The sequence below is a fragment of the Oenanthe melanoleuca genome, chromosome 9, assembly GCF_029582105.1.
Source record: "Oenanthe melanoleuca isolate GR-GAL-2019-014 chromosome 9, OMel1.0, whole genome shotgun sequence".
NCBI lineage: Eukaryota > Metazoa > Chordata > Aves > Passeriformes > Muscicapidae > Oenanthe > Oenanthe melanoleuca.
In genome coordinates, this window is record NC_079343.1 from 17,048,532 (window position 1) to 17,069,236 (window position 20,705).

The 20,705-nt window shown below is 41.7% G+C and overlaps 1 protein-coding gene across 1 annotated transcript; it reads right to left on the reverse strand.

Moving 5' to 3' along the window:
* Window positions 1-956: 956 nt before the first annotated feature.
* Window positions 957-20,705, reverse strand: NCEH1 (neutral cholesterol ester hydrolase 1). Its single transcript, XM_056498429.1, has 5 exons — window positions 20,438-20,705; window positions 11,808-12,036; window positions 9,882-9,951; window positions 7,779-7,950; window positions 957-5,729 (listed from the first exon to the last, which is right to left on the reverse strand). The coding sequence occupies exons 1-5, from the start codon at window positions 20,573-20,575 to the stop codon at window positions 5,112-5,114; spliced, it is 1,227 nt and encodes a 408-aa protein (XP_056354404.1). The 5' UTR covers window positions 20,576-20,705; the 3' UTR covers window positions 957-5,111.

The following is a 20,705-nucleotide window of genomic DNA, read 5'->3' on the forward strand; positions in this document are numbered from 1 at the left end:
ATTACTGCAATTCCCACAGTCACACTTCCTGTTTGACAGTGTGGTTTTAGAAATTGTTGCAGCAGACTTTGCTTTAAACACTCCCTCTGCTGGCTGTACTGCAAATGATTGTCTTTTAACTAAAAATCTCAGACTGGAATTGGATTGTTGTGAAATTACTAGGTTAACAGTAATTCCTAGGTTAACAGTAATTCCCTTTATTCCTTCACCACACCCTGAATCCCACCTCTCAGTGGCCCTGAGTGTACTGCACTCTCCTGACACTGGCACTGTGTTTGTGGGAGAAGGGCTTTCCTAAAATACCAATTATTACCGCTGATTTAGGTCTCTTGATATAAAATTTATTCTCTCCTTTAAAAAATTTTGCCTCTCCTATATCCCTAGACTGTCTTATGATGGGAAGTGTTGGGGTTTGAGATTCTGCTTCAGAAATGAGTAATTGTTGTAATGGAAGTGTTTAGTGTCCTCTACATTTTATAAAATCTGAAAAAGTTATTTAAAATATTGTTTCTGTAAAAACAGCTTTAAAGGAGCCATTGCAGTGTTTCTTTTTGATCATTAAGTGAGAGAGCAGGGACAGAAAATGGGTTACAGGTCAGAAAAAAAAGAATGTGAATGGAAGGCAAATAAATAATAAGAATGAAAAAGGAACCTGGACTTTTGCTGGCTAAACCAAATTTCAAACAGACACATAAAAATGTGTTTTTACATCAGAATGGAGACTGTGAGTTCTGCTGTTTATCTTGAACAACAGCACCAGTGCAGGTTTGTCCACTCATCACCACCAGCAGATGTGGTCACTATTAACCACTGGGCAGAAATAAGTACAAAGGAGGTGACCCTCACAGCCCATGGATATACAGCAGTCTCCTGCCTTGAAAACAATCAAAAATCAGATTGCAAATGCTCAGAAATACGAAACCAGTGGTCCTGGGAAAAATCAAATAAATCACAGGTATATTTCACTTTATTTATTTGTTCTTCATTTTAATAGCACATCTCAAAGTACACTTGGTAATGAGATCTTACATCTTTCCCCTGCTCTGGGACAAAAAGCAAAAACCAGTCATACATAAGGTACTGAATGCATTCACATCAAGTATGTTGTATGTTGGGCTTTTGAACATCATAAATATGAGAACATTAAACCAGCTGATTTTAGATTTATTTTTTTTTAAACAATATCATTGTTACAGATCATAGCAGCTTAAAAGGTTTAACTCAAGTTTACCTGCTTTCAATATTTTTATTTTTAAAAATTTCTAGTAAAGTTTGGTAAGAGATTAAAAAATATCAAGGCCCAAATACTACAAAATAGTGTTTTAAAGATGAAGAATTTCTATTTAGTCTGTAGGCATTAAAACTCACAATGGACTTTCTGCTTTGACTGGGAATGCAGTTCTGGAATTACTTAGATGAAGGTTAAGAAATTCAACTTATTTGTGATTTTTATGCATCATGAAACCTCTTGAAAGAGATCTGGGCTTCCAGAAATGTTGAACACCCATCCTTTAAGAGATCCTCAGCTAGGGAGACAAAAATCTCCATCTATTCCTGCAAATATTAGTCAAAATACTGGGGACTCACTAACATAGTTATTAGGTCTACAAAAGCAGGATAAGAATGACTATAGGTTCTGTTATACAAGTTTATTTTTTTTTTTTTAAGCTGTCTTCTGAATTCTTCAATAGCTATCAGGAACAAGGTATTTTTGCAATAGAGAGGTAAAATCTAATTGTAGAAGGGGAAGAAAAGTTACCTACAAAAAGTATCTAGCCAAAATCATGGTAAGAAAACAAACTTACTGAACATCTCTGAAAAGACTCTACCATGCACAGGTGAAATATTGCTACAAACACTTGCTCTGATCCTACAACTTGCCAAGTGCCCTAAACTGCTTTGTGAAATAACCAAGGGATGAAGGTGCAAGATGTGCCTGAGAAAACACTTGGAGATGCAGGAAAATGCAGGAACAAATCCAGGTGTTGTGAAACGGATTAATTTTAATCCCTTGTTATCAGGCATCTGCTTTCTGTAAACCTGAGTCAGCTCCTGGGAGCTTGCAGCAACACAGCTGGAAACAACCCTAAACTCCCAGTCTGGGGCATGGGGTCTGTGTGCAAATGAGGACAAAGCACAGCAGGAGGAAAGCTGGGGTGGGATTAGCACTCATTTCAAGGTTTACACTGAATTTGATCAGCGGCTGTGCACTAAAGGTCTTGTAGAACTGCAACTCAGACCTCTTTTCCCCCCATTGTAGGATCCCTCAGGTATCTCTGCAGCTCTCAGGCATTAAACCACATGGCTGCAAGATGACAGTAGTCCAGATGCTTTGACAGGAGTAGTTAATACTGCACATCACATCCACGTGGTGCTGTGATCTCAGCTATCGCACCAGGCTGCTGACGGCTTCGTAAACACGTTCACTCCAGTTATAAACTTACCACCATTCCTTGTGCCAAGACTCTAATGTGCTTCAGTGCATGAAGGAAATTTACAATCAACTCCATGAATATATATATATATATATATATATATATATACATATATATATATTCCAGCTCTCCCTTTCAGTTAAAAAAAAATCCAGCAGCAATTATGTTTTAGGTTCGTAACATATTTATAACTTAGCTATAAACAAATGCTGAGCTAAAGCTTTTCAGAAAACTCTCAGGAAAACTTAATTATTATAAGATTTACAGGAATATTAACCATTTTCTTCCAGTACTACAGTTACACTATGACATATAATCATAGTATATCTACATATTATGCTAATGACAGTGAGTAGATATAAATTATATGTTTTCTGACATGGGTTTACTCTTTAAGCAGGAAATTCAGGAAGAAACCTGCTGTTATAACTAAGTATAGTGATTTTTTTTTTTTACTATTTTAGTCATAGTTTAAAGTCAAGTAAATGTAGCTGTCTCCATATAAAGGGAAAGGACCCTGGGGCAGATTAGTAACTTGAATGGACATAACTTTGGTTGATGTCTGTTTAGAGCATACAATCTGTGAAGTTGTGTTTATAGGGAAAAGGAGGAAGGGGTTTAAATCCAGATAAAAAGTTTGAATTCCTCTGCAGTATTAATTGGATTTCTTGATCAAAATTTATTCTGATTCAGATTGTCACTTGGTTGCTCTAATTCCAGCAAGTCTTTGTAAATGCTAAATGGAAGGAGAATCTGGGCCACTGTTGAAAAAGCTTTGCCTTGTGATCTCTGTGTGAACTATGCTGGGAATGAGTTTTGGCCTGCATGACTGAGCTGACATCCAGGCCTTGTCTCATTAATGGTTTTTCTTAATACACACAACCACGTTAACAACCTGGTGTTTCCAGGAAGCAGTGATTCAGCTAAGCCATTCTCCTGTTTAATTTAAATCCCAGTGAAAGGGGGCTGCTCTGTATATATTTGAAATGAAGGCAGTTTGATCTACCAGTATCTGATGGGGTTTTTAAAGAACTTTTAAGAATCCTGCTGTGAGGAATGCTTTAATGAAATTGCCTTTGTCATGATCTCCAGGGGCCAAGAAGCCTCACCTTAGGGCTCCTGACAGGAACCAGGACAGAGGGGAGCAAACTGCTCAGCAGGACCCGAGCCCAGCAGCATCCCTGATGTGGGACAGGCTGCTTCGAGGCAGCTCTGGAAGAAGGATGGAAAGTCAAAAGCCATGGGAGCTGCTGAGTGCCTGCAGTCATGTTCACATCAGTGTGCTTCACCCATGCCTCAGAGCTCAGCTTCACAGCTCCTTTGTGAGGTAGGAAATCACCCCTCCCTTGCAGAAGTGGGGTGTAAGGAGATGATGTGGTTCTGCTGGGGACCCACAGGAAGTCTGTGGTGAAGCTGAGGAGGAATTTGATCTCCCGCTCTCTCCTCTGTGCCTACTTTTGACACCACCTTCATTTCTGCAAGCTGTGAGCAGCCTGGACAACAGTCAGTCACAAAGTGGCTTCACTCCCCTGTCCTGCCTGTCTGAACTTTAGACTGGCTCAAACTGCACAGATTTGCTGCCCAGTAGTGAGATCACTTTACCTAGAGCAGGCTACAAGACAGACAAAGCTCAGCTGCAAAGCTCAGAATTACATCTTCTGTATAGATTGGAGCCCACTTCTCTTTGCTTGCTGTCCTCCCTTCACGAAGCAGGAAATACAATAAAAACTACAAACACAAAATAAAAGTCAATAAACAAAAACTTCTACTATTAATTACAAACATTAGTGCAAACCACACAGCAGACTATTTGTAGTAAGGTCAATATTTTCTGTAAGGAGGTTGTACAACTGAGGCTTTCAACACAGGTAAGTCACATTCTTTAGCCAAGTAAGTAGTCAGCTTTGAAGGTCACTAACACAGGAAACCTGCATTCTGCTGCTACACATAATATTTTATCTTACCTACTTGTGTGTATGCTATCATACTTTTTATTGAAAATGTATTTAGTCCTGCACCTTTTAAAAATATATTTATTAAAAGGCGGTAAAGACCAAATTCCAAAGCTGAATTACAGGTTTGGCTAAGAGACTCATCTAGCATCATTTGAACTGTCTAGAAGAGCTTTTGTGAAAAATATTTTTAAAAATTTAAATGAGCCATTTGTCTGTGGCAAAAAGCCAACACCTAAATCCGTCCTTGTCATTCAAATGCATGGCCCTGCTGTCCAAGGTGAGTGTTCTCACTGTGACATCAGATGCTCAACACTGCTGTAAACTAGCTCATGTTTTTTATGTATTCAGAAGTAGATGTATGTGTTAGGATTTATCTCACATCACTTGAAGGGCAGGGCCTTTGTACCTAATTAAGAGTCAAAGCTTGAAGGTTGCAGCCAGGTAAGAATCCTGCAGGAATCCTGATCTCCCTGCTCAACACATGTTTATGTTTGACAATAAATATCTGGGAAAAAGTGGAAAAAAGATTGGTTTGAAAAAAGAAATATACTTCTCAAAATGCTTTACAGGGCAAGGCCAATGGAGCCAGAAAACGCTGCAGTCAGTGGTCTGTACCCCCAGCAGCTGCAGCCAGACGGTGAAGTCAGAATTCAGGAAAGTGCACTTTTTGATTGTTTGCTCTTCCGCCACACACCCACTGCATCAGCGCGGGCCCTCCCCTTCAGAGGTTCTCATCCAGCCACTTGATGTAGCTGTTCCTGGTCTGCACGCCGGCCGAGAAATCCGTGGGCCACACGGTGAAGATCATGCAGCCGTGGAAGCAGTCGTGGAAGTGGTCGAGGGTGACGGGCACCCCGGCGCGCTCCAGGCGCGCGGCGTACATGGCGCCGTCGTCGCGCAGCACGTCGTTCTCGCAGGTCAGCACGTAGGTGCGCGGCTGCCGCGCCAGCGTGGCGTCGTCCGCCAGCAGCGGCACCGCCCGCACGTCCAGCAGCGCCGGCAGCCGCTCCACGATGGCCGCGCTGCCCGTGGCCTGCACCACCGGCCGGTAGCTCTTCTTGAAGGAGGCCGGCAGCAGCGCCGTCCAGTCGAGGCGCGCGCGGAAGGACAGCGCGCGCCCCACGTTGAGCGCCGTGTGGTTGTTGACCAGCAGCTCGTGCGCCAGCTCGTAGTTGCCGTTGATGTAGTCGATCCAGTAGTTGACCATGACGGAGCGGGGCAGCACGGGCATGTGCATGTTCTGCTGGTAGGAGGGCGTGTTGAAGTCGAAGGCCTGCAGGACGGGGTAAATCAAGGCCTGCAGTTTGGGCCTGACGGGCAAATCCTCGTCTTTGCTGAGCTGTGCGCAAAAACACGGGAGGGGAGGAAGGTTAGAAAGGAGATAAACGTGTGTCGAGGTGGAACTTCAGAGAAGAGAACGTTCATTTGGCAGTTTTAGAGTGAATTCTGCTCTTATACAGTGCAAGAGCCTAAAACGAGGGATGCAGAACTCCAGGTGGGCTCTTTAAAATGCTGTTTGTTGTACCCAAATAATGCAGCAATTCATGGGTGGTGGGTGACAGGAGCCCAGCCCAGCCTGACAGCCACGGCTATGGGTTTGTCTGAAAGCTTCTTCTAGTTCTGGTTCCAATGCATTATATACTTTCCATTACAGAGCATCTTAAAACATGACAACCAATCGATACCTTTACTATTACCTATAGCCTATCATAACTACTAACATTACCATATTCATGTTACTATTTTCCAGTTCACTGTGTTACAGTTTAAGCTAGAAGTTGTTTCTCAGTTTTCTTGCAGTGGAAAATTCTGAGATCTTTTCTCTACTTGCAACATGGTATTTTTTTTTGTCTGGGAAAATCTTTTTGCTTGGTAAAAACATCTTTTGTTTGAGGTGGATTTATCTTTTGCTCTAAGTCACAAAAGCTCCTTCCAACTCACTTGGTCTTCGCCTTCTTAGTTACCCCATAAAACTCGCTCAGCAATTCTTTTCTTCTACATCAAAACTTGCTGTGATTTCTATACCTTCTTCAGCTTCTACATTCAAAGATCTTTCTGTTATACATACATATATATGAGACCTTCCTGTCAACTCCTTATCCTTCCCAACATCACAGGTAATGTGGCTGCTTTGTCTGAAGGATCAGCAGCCTGAGCTTTTTCTGCTCTCGTAAGGTGGCCATTCAGGCAGACCCAGCATCTTGTTCCCAACAGAAATCAGTGACATAAATTTATTGAAGGGAGTAAGAAGAAAAAAATGCATAAAGTGACATTTCTCTAACACAGTGCCTCGTTGAACAACAGAAAGATTTCCTGAATCAAAAGAGCTATTCTTGATTTTAAGAGCTTTTCATGGATTTTTCCTCCATGAATTGATATAATTGGGTTTTTTTCAGCCAATGCAGATTGCTACCATCCACAATTTCTTCTAGCAAAGAATCACCTGGTGCAGAAGCACCTCCCTGTATCTGACTCAACCTACATTTGATTTGAGTCTATCAATTAAAACATTTGGTGCCCCCTGACTGCCTTACTGGAAGTCAGCAAACTCTTTGTTGCCTTTTTTTACACAAGATACCCAGTGCCCTATCGTGTCTCATCTTGTTTAAAAAGAATTATGCATCAGGAAATCAAATTAGGAATGCTCTTCCCAAAACATGGTACTATCATGTTTATCAGTCCTCAGTATTGAAGCTTTTATTGTAATTGTCTCTTATTAATTTTTCTACCCTAATTCAATATTGCAAGGTTGTCATGCTAATTAGTTGCCTGGACATGCTATCTGCTTTCTTATCACTAATGGTTATGGAAATAGGAATAAGTTAGTAATAATAATAATATTTCATTCAACCGTGAAAAATAGTACTTGCCTCGGGTTTCCTTTAAACTCTTTACTAGATCAAATTCAGATTACATTTAAACTGCAGATACACAAAAGAAATTTCCTTAAAATTGCAAAATGCTACAGGAGGACAATTTAACAGAAGAATTAAGCTCCATTTAGTGTATATTTTGTCCTTCATTTGTATTTGAAAGAAATAAAAGCACATTTCCAGACAATTATCTAAAAATAGGCAACCATATTAAGAAATTATGCCTACTTGGAAAAATAAGTAGTTCACCAGCAAAATAGGTAAAAAAATTCATTTAGCTACTTGCTCTTAAACTCTGATCCATAACAACTTGTGACTGTAACAACACATCACAACTTATTTGATTCATATAGTGACTGAGTCACTTTACACAGGAAAAATGAGCTGATTCTGGCTTTCTGCCATTCTGTTGTTAAGGGTGGCACATCACCTTGTGCTGGTGCAGCACAAAGAACCTGCCAGCCTCTCTGGGCTGGACTGCTGTAGTGCAATACAGAACACTCAGTGGGTGTTACCTGCTGGCACACAGCAGCTGCCAGATTGCCTCCTGCACTGTCCCCAGAGATTGCAATTCGACTGGGATCCACTGAATACTCAGCTAAGACATCAGGCTGCAGGAAATGCTTTGTTGCACGAAGAGCATCGTGGTACTGCTCGGGGAAGCACACCTCAGGCACCAGCCTGTATCTGCAAAAGAAAATGAGAAACAATTCTTCCCTCTGCTTTATTGTATTGATGTTATTGTACCCCTCCTTTAGGATTTACAGGTGATATCAGATAACCCTTACTGGAAATAAGTATTTCATTAGGATAAATTGTACAGAAAAAGTAGGAGGTGTGTAATACCTATTGTAAGACTTAATCTTATAATTAATGCTCTCATTTGGAAAAATTAAAATGAACCTACTGGACATGAATAATACCAAGATAGTATAAAATTGTCCAGCACTTTCCTAGGATTTCCCAATGGAGGATTTCATCATGCATTGTAAAAATCAATAGTTAAAACACCCTTGGAAAGGGAGTCATTACACTCTGCCTGGTTTTGATCCAGATTGCCACCTTAGCAAGTAAAAGGGTGAGTAAATCATACACACCCAACATGCTCCTGTTTGGCTCAGCCAAACACCTAAGCACTTCTGCTTCCCAAATTTTTACTGATTTATTTACTGAATAAACCTTGCTATCCCTCTGTGCCATGAAATGAAATTAAGTAATGCCAATTTTTTCCAATGCAACAGATACAATAATTCCTTTCCTTTATCAGAGAGAGGAGCAGAAATGCACCCATTGGGCAGATGGGGGCTGGAGGCACAGAGAGAGCAAACAGTCTGCCAGGAAAAGCCAGCAGCTGAATCCCAGACATGAGGCTTTCTCAGCTTCCAGGTAACAGTGCAGGAGAAGTTTGTTTGCATTTACTGAATAATCTGACATCCAGGAGTTGTTACTGAGCCTTATGGTAAAAAGCAAAGTTTTAAATTTTTCAAACTACAGATTTTACACTTTCTTAGTAGAGCCTAGTGAACCAAAACTCAGTTCTCTGACTCAAAACATCTTTAGAGTGTAAGCTAAAGAAGTTTCAGATGCAGAAAAAATTTTAAACTTAAGATTAAAACTTTCAAACTCCTATTGTGACCTGCTGTCAGAAAGCAATCTGTATCTTGTATATACAGGAATCTGAGAGTGTCCTTTGGGAGCTCCTTGCAAAACTGCCTAACAGCAAACTGTGCATGGATTGTGAAAGTGAGATGTGCAATTAGACCAACGATGCATCTAATTAGATTTGACTAATTGAACACCTTGACTGAAGGACATAATGATTAAGGAGAAGAGGTAATAGTAACTCAGAGCAATAGGCACAGTGATATCAGCATAGATTAGAAAATGAGTAATAAGGAACTTTTCAATATTGCAGTTGCTGCTTGTCTGGAACAACCAACTTTGTTGCTTTTGTAATTTTCCTTGTTTCTAATAATAAAAAACCAAAACAGTAAAAAAAAAAAATAAAATAAACCACCCCCCCAACCCTTTGAAGTATACTATAATAAGCATTAAATGAGTAACAAAACTCCATATAATTAAGTTGCAATTAGATCCCAAAGCTTGGTATGTAATGAACGGCAGATGGGAAAATTGAGTAATTTTATCAAGTGGTTTGGTTTGCAAAAGAAAACACTGAAGTTGACAATAAAGATGGGAACAGTACCAATCAAGTTGGAGTCGTCTAGGTAATGTATTTAGCTAATCAAGAGATTTGTTTGCCTTGGAACTATTAAACATGTTAAAAAAGCAGCCCTGCTTCTCTGTTATCTGGCAGTCTTCTGTTCTTGAGGGAAGAACAAGGCTTAAAAGAGGACTGGAACAGTGGGAGATTGCAAGAGCAGCAGGGAACTGCCAGACCCCACAGTGTATTCTAAAACAATTAGAAACTCAAATGAACTTCTGATACCATCCCAATTTGTTGTAATTTTAAAAGGATAAAGGTATCAGATTGGTATAGAAAATTACTGCCCAAGTTAAAGTCTTATAGAGAAGCCACTAGCAAAGGAGAAGCTGAAAAAACTATGTTACATATTTCTAATACCTTAAAAGTACTTGATCAGTTTTAGATTACTCACTCAACAGAGACAACAACAGCATTCAGAGATTCAGCCATAATTCTGCAGAGATTGTTGTAAAGGCTTGTTCCTGGAAGGGAAAGACATGGTATTAGGGACATGTGAGTCAATACTCAAAGCTGTTCCTAAGCCTTCTCAGAAAACATACAGCCATCACACAGATACATATCAGCCTGCAGCTGATCAAGTACCAAATCCATACTACAGCAGAAGGAAGGTAATTCATGCCTTCAGAATCCTGCAGTCTAAAGCCCCCTTCCTCCTCTGTTTCTTGGTGACTTCAGGCACATCATTTCATCTCCTATCATAATTTTCTCAGTTGGCTAAAATCTAAGGTACCCAGTGGTCTGAGGGCATTAACATCCAGAGAGTTACAGCTGTATGAGTCACTGCCTGTGGTTCATTTTATTATAGCATGCATTGCTTTGATTCAAATGAGTTGCCCTATTAATGTCAGCTGAGCTACTCATTTAAGGGAGGATTAATCACAGCTATTCTATTTATCAGAGGACTGATTAATTTTGTTCCTTTCCAGTTGCTTAATTGTTAGTTCCCAGTACTATAAAATATACTAGGACACTAAAAGTTTTCTAAAGTATCCAGTCTTAGAAGTAAATATTTAGGTATAGCAATTGTGTTATTAACTTCTGCATCTTGGACTCAAGGACTCATCTGGCAAAGCCAAGCTATAATCATCCTGACAAAGTGCAGCAATTTAATATAAACTTTTGCACAAGAGTCACTTGCAAACTATTACAGAACAAATGATGCAGGCAGGAGGTTAATAAATATCCTTCAGGCAGGTCTAAGAAAACCCATGTCAAAGCATAACTTCTCTGTAGGAAGAGGAGTAAAATATTTAACTGCTACAGGACAAAGAGACTGGAATTTCCAAAGGTATTTGAAGGCCATATTTATTTAGGAACCTAAATCTCACTCAAATCATGATCTAAATGACTTGTACATCCAGAGTCCAAATGCAATCAATGCAGTCCATGTTTTGTATCATTTTGTAAAAATCCACTGATATTCTTTTTCTGTAGAGGAAGCTGCAGAATGCATCAGGGCTGTATGGACTTCAGGATGTCATGGGAAGGAACAATGTAGAAGGGAAAAATAGAAGGCTCTTCTCAGATCTGGATCTCAGAGCAGCCACAGGAACCACATGCCCTTTCTCTCCCAAGGCTGTTTTCCTCCTTCCCAATGTGGAAGGAAATCAGTGGTTACCTTATCACTGCCTATAGCTGCACCTCACTCCCTCTGATCATGTTTGTGGTTTCCAAGTTAATGGAGCAAACAGCATTAAATTTCATGGTAATTATGCTAATGGTGGTGGTTGTCCCTAAGGAGCAACCTTAATCTAAGAGGAACCAACCTCTACCTGTTTCCCTCACACTCCTGTCTGTGCTCAGCAGTGTGTATTCCCAGGTAGGTGTTATTTAAGAACCAAACATTAGCAAGGCTGTTGCATGCAGTGTAGATCAGCTCAGCCTTCTGCTAATTATTCTCTGAAAATGGGGCAAACTCACATCATTTCCTTACATGTAGCCACTGGAATCTGATCAACAAGGACTGACTTTTGCACATTACCTCAGAAAGTGCAGGACTGGCCCAAGCAGCCCATCTAGGCATCACAAAAATTTAATCAAAAAGCTAATTTTCCTCTCAGGATGTAACAAAATTAACCTTTAGGTCCTTTTACAGCTCACATGCAGACAAGATATGCACTTCTGCTGTGTGTTCATGGTATTTTTCTCTCTCTCTTTCTCTCTCATTAGACTTGATCCACCAGAGCAGAGACAATCACTGCAGAATTCAGGTACATCTTAGCAAAACAGCCATTCCTGGCAGGAAAAGGAGCTTTTGGCTTTTCCTACTAGGAGAAAAGCAGACTGGAATCCTATTTAATTACTGGCAGACACCTACTTGCACTAGCCAAGGCCCAGCCCCCTCCATGGATGTAAACAACGCTGCGCTTGAGGCTTTCATCTCCCTTCGCAGGAGGTTCAAACACTCTCACTTCCACGCCGTCAAAAACTGCATCTGTGATTTTAATGTCTTCAGAGGAGACAGACTTCAGCTTGTCAAAGGTGCAAATCAAATAATTCAGAACTATCAAGTGATGGCTGAGTCTCAGATAGTGAATCAGGTGACACTAGAGGGGGGAAAAGCAGAAGAAAAGAAATTTCTGTTACTTCAGAGCATATCATATACGACCACATGGATGAGTAATAATTGCCTTCAAAGGGCAGGTCTACATTATTCTTACAATATTCACTGGAAAATGAAATTTTATCAAGAACCTCTAGTATTTTTAAAGCTGTATTAAAACAAACCACTGCCCATAAAAGATTTCCTGTGGAAAAATAAAATTAAACCATGAGCACTTCATGGATCCCAATCATGAACAAGCACTCAGATCTTCTGAAAGATGCCTTGGAAGGGGACAAACTTCATGTTCCACTAGGGGACATATGAAGCTCCTCAGAGTGGTGCCAGCAGAGGGCAATACTACACAGGCAATGTTTTTTGGTGGAAAAGTATCAAAAAATGCAGCTTATTTCTCTTGTTCCACTGCAAAGCCCAAGTCTTTCTACTTCCAAATTAAGAAAAGTTCCCAAAGACTGCAAAAAAATCTGGAAACATGAATAATCTTAAAGGAATACAGTGGTGTTTTTTGGCTTGTCCTGTGTTTACCTACTGAACTGGGAAGGATCTGAAACACTAGTCAAGAACAACAGTAAGTTAAGGACACTTTTTTCCAACCCCTGTGACTCAACTGTGTTACTTTTTTATGTGATTAAAACACTGGAACTGAAGAATGATCTGATCTTTCTGTCTTCTTATGGTAGGAGACAGATTTTATCCCTTTTAGCTATCCAGGACTTTTATTTTCATGTTTATTTTTAACATTTTGCCCTGACTCGATTAGAAACCTGTTTCTCTCAGCAAACACTGCTGAGATTCAAGGCACTCCTCCTTGAAATGGTCATGACCTGCTCCCCACACATGACCTGCTCACTATTTGTAGTGCATTCCTGTTCCCATGCCCTGGATGGTGCACCAGGATTGACAAAAGGGCAGCCAAAGGACCACAGTGCCCAGACTGACCTTTTCAAAGAAAAAGTAGTGGAGGTCTTTCACCTTTAAGCTCAGAAACTGGATAACCAGCAAAGCCTTTTGTACAACTTTCTCAGTCAAGGCAATGGAGTTGGGAGGTAAAATTAACAGATGTACTTAACATATACCTGTAGGAACACTACCACTAGGAAAACTGTCAGCTGGGACCTTTTATTTTATGTCCAGGTACCAAATACTCAGAACAAGAGGTGTCCTGTTGTATAGGGCTTTTCAACACATGCCCACTTTGCAGAGTGAATTCTGCCAGTCCCACTAGTGCAGTGCAACCAGCTACAAGGAATTCAAGATGCTGCCACAGAGCCAGCAGGGTCACCCAGGTACTGGTCTAACCACATTCACCTGCTGAAGAACAGAAAGTTGCCAGTTTAATCTGTACAAAATCTGCACACACCCCCCTCCAGAATAAAAGCAAGCTTTGAAGCACTCAGCATCCTCTCTTCCAAAGGAGCTCTTACAGCCACAATCTCTTACATGTAATTTTTTACTCTGTTCTAATGAGATTGAATTTTAAAAAAAAATTGAAATATTTGCTTTCATCCAGGTTCTGTACAGAAAAGGCCCTGCACAGCTCCCACTGCATACTACTGTAGAAAAAAAGAAACAAGTTTGATATTTTAAAAAACCCCAAAATTTACACCAAATACAATGGGCTTTTATGTTCCTGGGAGAGGAATTCACTTCCAAAACAAGAATTTTAAAATATTACTTTCTTTTCTTGCTTTAACTTGAGGTTAAATCACCCTGCTGAGATGGTTTGGTAGGAATTCATATTTTAAAATGTTTGCTGCTTTTTGGATGGGATATAATTTCTTCATACTGCAAGTCTTTTCTCTGAGAGAAGAAACACAAAATATCCACCCAGCAGGAAGAAATGCTGATTTCACAAGGATGTCTGAGTTTCAGCCTGTTTTTCTCCCACCATTACTTAAAATTCCCAAAGGAAACCCCAGGACTAGTTTGAACTCTGAAGAGCAATACATCTATTAATAATTTGGCACAAAGATTGGTGGGTTGCCACCAAAGTAACCACATAAAGGTCTGATCCTCTCTGTGCCCTATGGAAGTTCTCAGGGGAGATAACCACTGGGAAGCAGTTTTAGAAATAATGTTAAAGGAAACGTTCTTGTAGATTTTATTTAGCCTGACTGTGCTGCAATAGACATCTCATTTTTGTTTTCTCCCAGTTTAGTTTGCATTCTTTGTAGACAAGATTACCACATGTTCCCTGAAATCAGGGATGTTTTGTTTCCAAGGCTAGTTAGTGGTGTTTACCAAGAAGTGTTCTGCCCTGTTCTTCAAACCACAGAGCAGCCTGCAATCTGCAGCCCGTGCTCTTTCATGCCTATTTCTCCTAGAATAGGCCACTCTTTCCAAGAATCCATAAACCAGCAAGAGATGCTTTCTACATCAGGGCACAAATGCAACAGTCCTAATTATTTATCAAATGTGGGCAGTTTTTTTGCCAAGCATTTATCAGATAGATTCCTTGTTAGTCAATCTGCCTAATCAGCCTATTGGCTTGTTATTTGCAAAGCACCAGGATTGCACTTTTTGCTGGCAAAGAGCCGGTCTTGTCCAAAGTTCTCACAAATAAATTTCTTCTTTTCCTCTCTCTAAATATTAAAAGAATATCCATCCTATTTTAGCAGTCTGTACTAATACTCCTGGCAGAAGATGTGGTTGGCCAACTCTCCTCTAGCAGTGCTTTGCCACTCAAAGAACAGCCCTGTCCATCCTGATGCCTGTTCTTTTCTGGCACCTTTCTTGTGGTGCCAGTGGAAGGCTCAGAGCATGATCTTGCTGCACCAGCTCCATACAAACCCAGCAGAGCCAGAGAAACACTAAATTTCAGCCATGTCACCCCCTTACTGCTACCCCAAGGCAGAAGGGATGGGACCAGCCCTTGTGGCAGCAGCTGGATTGCCTTAAATCCAGTATAAAACTGGAACTGCTGATCTCATGTGAGCAGTAATGCATTTGATCTTTGATAGTAGCTGTGATTTTTACCACCCTTCCAGTTACAACTGCTGCAAGTTATCAAATGTAACACTTAAATATATTTGGGTATTATGTGCGTCGGTGTGTTGGATGTGGAGAAGAGAAGAGAAAGAAGAGAAGAGAAGAGAAGAGAAGAGAAAGAGAAGAGAAGAGAAGAGAAGAGAAGAGAAGAGAAGAGAAGAGAAGAGAAGAGAAGAGAAGAGAAGAGAAGAGAAGAGAAGAGAAGAGAAGAGAAGAGAAGAGAAGAGAAGAAGAGAAGAGAAGAAGAGAGAGAAGAGAAGAAGAGGTGATGTTCTCTGGTGAAAAGAGAGAGCAGACAGCGCTGTAATACTAAAAGCTACCAGAAAGGAATAGAAAGCATAAGGAAAAGAGGGGAGTGAAGAGACTACAGGAAAGAAAGAGGAGATAGTATAAAGATGAAAAGCCTGTGGGCAACTGGCCCAGAACTGCCATGCCTGTCACAGGCACAGCACTTTGCTCACTTTGGGTCACAGCTGCAAGTTTTCCCACTACAGCAAAATCCCCTTCTCTTTCACCAGGTCATTCCTATGCCTGAGATTTTAAGGTAAGGACTATGCAGGCACTCCCTAGGGACTGAACTGTTCAAGACTGACACCTTCCTTCTGGTAAATTCTTTGATTCAGTGCCAGATACTGAAAGATTTAATTAATGTAGGAGAAACTTTTCAGTAAATGAATAAAGGAGTCAGGGCAGAATAAACAAAGTACTGCAACAGTGAGGCACCACTACTTCACCTTTAACCACCAATACTTGTCCCTAAATTATATGGATTCTTCTATTGGCTCCTCAGCCAATAATTTAATGAAGAAACTCACATCCCCCAAGGACTTGAATTCCATATTTATCATGCGTTCTGGATTGCAAAAAAGTAACCCAAAAGTTTTTGTTGCTAATGTCCAGTAACCTCTAACTCCACTCAGCACATGGGGACTCTGTCCTCAGGTGATCTCCTTGGCTAAGCCTGGCTCTGCCCTTTAGCCACGGAATTATTGCGACAGGTCGCGCTTGCAGCGCACAAAGGCAACACCCCCAGAGCCACCAGCTGCTCCCTCCAGTGCCCCGAGCCGGGCACAGCCAAGGTCCTGCACTGACCTTTCAGGCCTTGGGGGATCAGGAACTGGGCAAACAGCTGAGGCTCTTTTTACATCCAGCACTACTTGGGACCGAGCCAAATCTCACTCATGACTCGACCGAGTAATGATGCTGAACTGCAAGGCTGAACAAAACACAACTTCCTACCTTAAAAGACACAGACACTATAGTCAGTTCTGGCATTAACAGATTAGTGAAAACTAAACAGGATGATTTCCACATTTAGCTGTGTGTAGAACATATTGTTTTGTGTGCATTTCGGGCAATTTACCCTGTTTAAGAGTGATTTTACAAAAAGATTTCTCAATGCAAGTGTCTTGTTGCCCAGTAAATAACACGTCTTTTTAATACTATTAGATAAAGATAGTTTTCAAAGATAAGTGCTCTTAGTTTATGAATTTCCTTTAGAACTAAAAAGAAACCAGGAACTTTTCAGTTTTTCAGTTTATTAATTAGAAGCAAAATCTAGGTTACATTTTAATGTAAGTTTCTGTGCATATATCTATTCAACCATGATGATCTGCTTTTATAGCAACATAAGTTATCTGTTCCTGCAAAAAGAACTCACAGTGGGTTCAGTTTCTGCTCAGGTGCCAGTGCTGTGAGACCTACCTGCCATAACTAAAAACCTGTTTTACTGTAAATCAGTTCTAAGACTGTTCTTGCATCCAAAACCATCAACAACTTACTTCACTGCCTACAACTATGACTTACATCTGTCCAGAAGTCACACACTCTGAAATATAAGAAATATGTGAGAAAATAAAATATTAGAAAAAACTATCACTGTTTTCTTTACTCCTGAATCTTGATATCCCATGGCTGATTTTATTCCAAAAGTGAGTGGAGAAGAAGCACAAAGGAAACACTTGGCTGATGAGAAGTTTTCTGCCCTGTACAGCTGCCTGCCTCCTTCCATATACATCTATCTGATGGCCTCTATTCCAACCCGTTTATCCTTCCAAACCTTTGCTAACAGCTGTCCCAGTTCCAAAAAAATCCTCTTTCCTTGCCATGCACCAGAATAGCAAGTATCTTGACAGTGGTGTTCAGAAATAACTTATTTCAAAGGACTTGAATAAACATGTGCTGCTCTTTCCTCCTCTAAGGGAAAGTGGTTAGAGGAAGAAGTGAAAAATGCCTCTTATCAATACTGCTGTTACAGCAGAATTACAAAGTGTTGCTCCAGACACTTTGAAACAGACACCAACTGAAAAAAATGACTGTGGTCATCTATGGCTCAATCCCACAATTAACTTTATGTAGCTTTCCAAATTTCAGCAAAGCTGAGTTCTGACGTACCTGTATATGTATGTATGTATGTATAAAAGTTTTTAATTTCTAATCTCAAATTGAGTTATATCACAGTTTTATGTAAAAATGTTACCATGCCCCAATTTTAGACAAGTGATGGGAAATTTCCTTCTCTTAGGTAAGCATTTTCACATCAATTCATTAATATCATTAAAGGCTCAGTTTCTCTGTTTTCTTTCCAGAGCAGCACAGGGCATTAGAGAGGGCACAGGAACAAGGCTCTGAAAAGTCATCTGAGTTTTCAGCTCCTTCACTGGAATTTTTGTGGCTTTAGATAAGCACTCCAGCTCTTCTTACCTCTGTTCCCGCCAATTTAAGATTAGGTTAGCAGTATCAGTTCCCTTCTGCAGTACATTTTGAAATCTACTTAAAGAAACTGCCCTATAAGCATTATGCACTTTCAAAATCACCTGATTATACTTGAACGTTTGCTGGAGTCTCACCCTGAGCCAGGACACTGACTCAGTCCCAAGCTTGTAAAGAAATTTATAGCTGACTGGGACAAAACTCTATGTGCAAATGTAAAAACCTTACCATTAGGACACTGGACAGCCCTATTGTGTGTTATTCACAGTGATTATTAAGGCACGGAGCAAACAAACACATTATCCCTAACAAGAAATGGTCACACTTAATCATCAGTCTTGACAAACCCATTTCAAAATAAGCAAATGACAATTAATTTATTTGATGCATGTGAAGTTTGTGGGGAAAAAGTACATTTCACAGATTTTAAAATTAAAAGGTGTTTCTGTCAGCCATCAGACCTATAAAGCAAAGTAATAAACAGCAAGCTGAAATACATTCAGAAGTGGGTGAAAGTTCAACAGTCACACAGAGAAATGTTAAACCATTTGGCCTTGAAACAGCTGATAGACAAAGAAAGAGGAAGCTGAGCTCTAGAAAAGGACGTACACTTTATTATATATAAACACACACAAAAGCTACCTAACAAATAAACACACAAGCTTAACTTTTACAATCCTACCTTGCGTACACCAGAGTTCTTTCCTAATGACAGTCATTTATTCCTGACTGTGCTGCCTCAGTGTTAGAGAGATTTCTGAACACTTGGAAAGCACCTTCTCTTTCTCTCCAGAAACCAATGCCCCAAGGCTCACCTGCTGTGTGACTGGGGCACCTCTAACAACTCACCTCCTTCATGCTTCTGTGTAAAACTCACTTGTGCCTTTGGTTTGAAAGTGATGTTAAGGAACTGTTACTTGCTTTGTAGTTTTTCTCACTATTGAAGTTTTTATTTCTAAGGTCAGAGATATAAACAACTAAGAAATGACCACTTTCCCCTAACAAGGTCTTCCTTGCCCAACAGAGTGGGGCAGATGTGGGCACCTCAGCCTTGCTGCCAGCCAGCCAGCTCCTGGCACCTACCAGGCTTTTTCCTGCCAGCTCCTCCTGGGATGATGACCTCTACAATCAAAAGAGATAATCCTCAGCCTCCAAGACAGAAGCACCAGAATGCCTCTACGCCCAACACATCACATAAACTGAATGTGTAGCTGAGGCAGCAGCAATATAAATATATATTGTCACAGTCATACCATCTTCTAAAGTTAGGTCTCCTTCAGCCAGAGGTTCTGGCCTTGGTTCAGGTGTTCCTGGACAAACCATGACACTGTGTTTTGCAGACAGCATGGCCCTTCTGTCCCTGCTTAACAATGAATTTGGGCAAGCTGAGCACTTGCAGTTCAGTCAAAGTTAAAAACATGGAGCAAGTGAATGTCAAGCCATAGATTTTACTGCAGAATTTAAGCTATTGTATTGCATAATTTTTCTGTCGTACAAGAGCATATGCAAGTGACCAAGTTTTATTTGTACAGCAAACAGGTTTTATCATTTCATCCTAGAGCCATGCTTTGATTCAGCCATACAACTGGACCATATGATGTCCCAGGGGATCAGATGAGTGAGATGCCAGCCTCTGCCTCCAAAGGTGACAACCAGAGAAGCTACTCAGGCAGAATATACAAGTTTGGACACTATGTGGTCCACTGTCCTCATGCTCCCCACTATCCACTTAATGTAACTGCATTAAGAATGTAGCAGATACATTCCCACCTAGTCCATTGAGTCCTCTGTCCTCTTTAATCCCTTTTTGAAGGGATCATCATTTGCTCAAATACAAGCTTTTGCACATTTCAAAACAATTCAGTAAACTGAAATCAAAATCAAAACAACTTTCAGTTTTTACACATACAGTGCCTTACATCAGTCCTGTCCATGACTGATCAGTCCTTGTGAAAGATCAGATAACATTAGAAGAAAACAAACCTCACAGCTAAAGCCATTGTCAGAAATTTTGCCATCCCTGTTCTGTTTCATGTCAGCATAAAAACACTGGCAGAAAATACGGGAGAAATCATTAAGTGGTAACTGCTTTGTGACAAAAAGCAAGCATTCAGAGAATTTTCTTTAGTAATAAGACTCCCAATCAAGTTTAATACTCGAAAGAGCTTTCTATGTCTTCTTTCCCTAAGGCACACGTAATGGATCAGATTAAAACCCACTAACTCTTTTTTCCTGACCACGAGCCGGCAAGCCGCGCACCACACCGAGCCGCACGCGGTCCAGCTGCGCCGGGAGCCCCGGGCAGCGCCGGCAGCGGCCGGTGCCGAGCGGCGATCGCCGGACGGAGGGACGGACAGACGGACGGACAGGGCGACACCCGGGGCTGTCCCGCTCCGCTGCCGCCGCGGAGCCAGCGCCTTACAGAGAGACACGATCCCGCTTCTCCTCCTGCATGCGGGACCGCGCGGTGCTGCGGGACCGGCCCCAGCACACGCGATGTCACCCAGCCGGGGTGGCGGGGACCCCCCGCTCGGCTGCAGGCACAGGGCAGCCCGGCGGGGCCGGGCCGGGAGCGCTGCGCGGATGCCCCGGGCCGACACCATGACCGCGCTCCCGACCGCCCCCGGCAGCGGCGCGGGGATCGTCCGCCCGCCCCCAGAGCCGCGCTGCCGGGGCCGCCTTACCGTCTGCTGCACCGCCCGGAAGGTGGCATCCAGCAGCATCAGCTTCCAGGGGTCGGACACGGCGCCGGGCAGCGGCAGGTACACGTAGTACGCGGACAGGGCGGCCAGCGCCGGCAGCAGCACCCAGGCGGCCCGCATCGCCTCCTCCGCGCCGTGTGCGGCCGCCTCGCCGCGCTCCCCGCGGGGCGCGCACCGCCCCCGGGCCGGCCTCCCCCGGAGGAAGTCCCGGCGCTTCCTCCCGGGCCGCCGGCCGTGTGCCCGGCCCGAG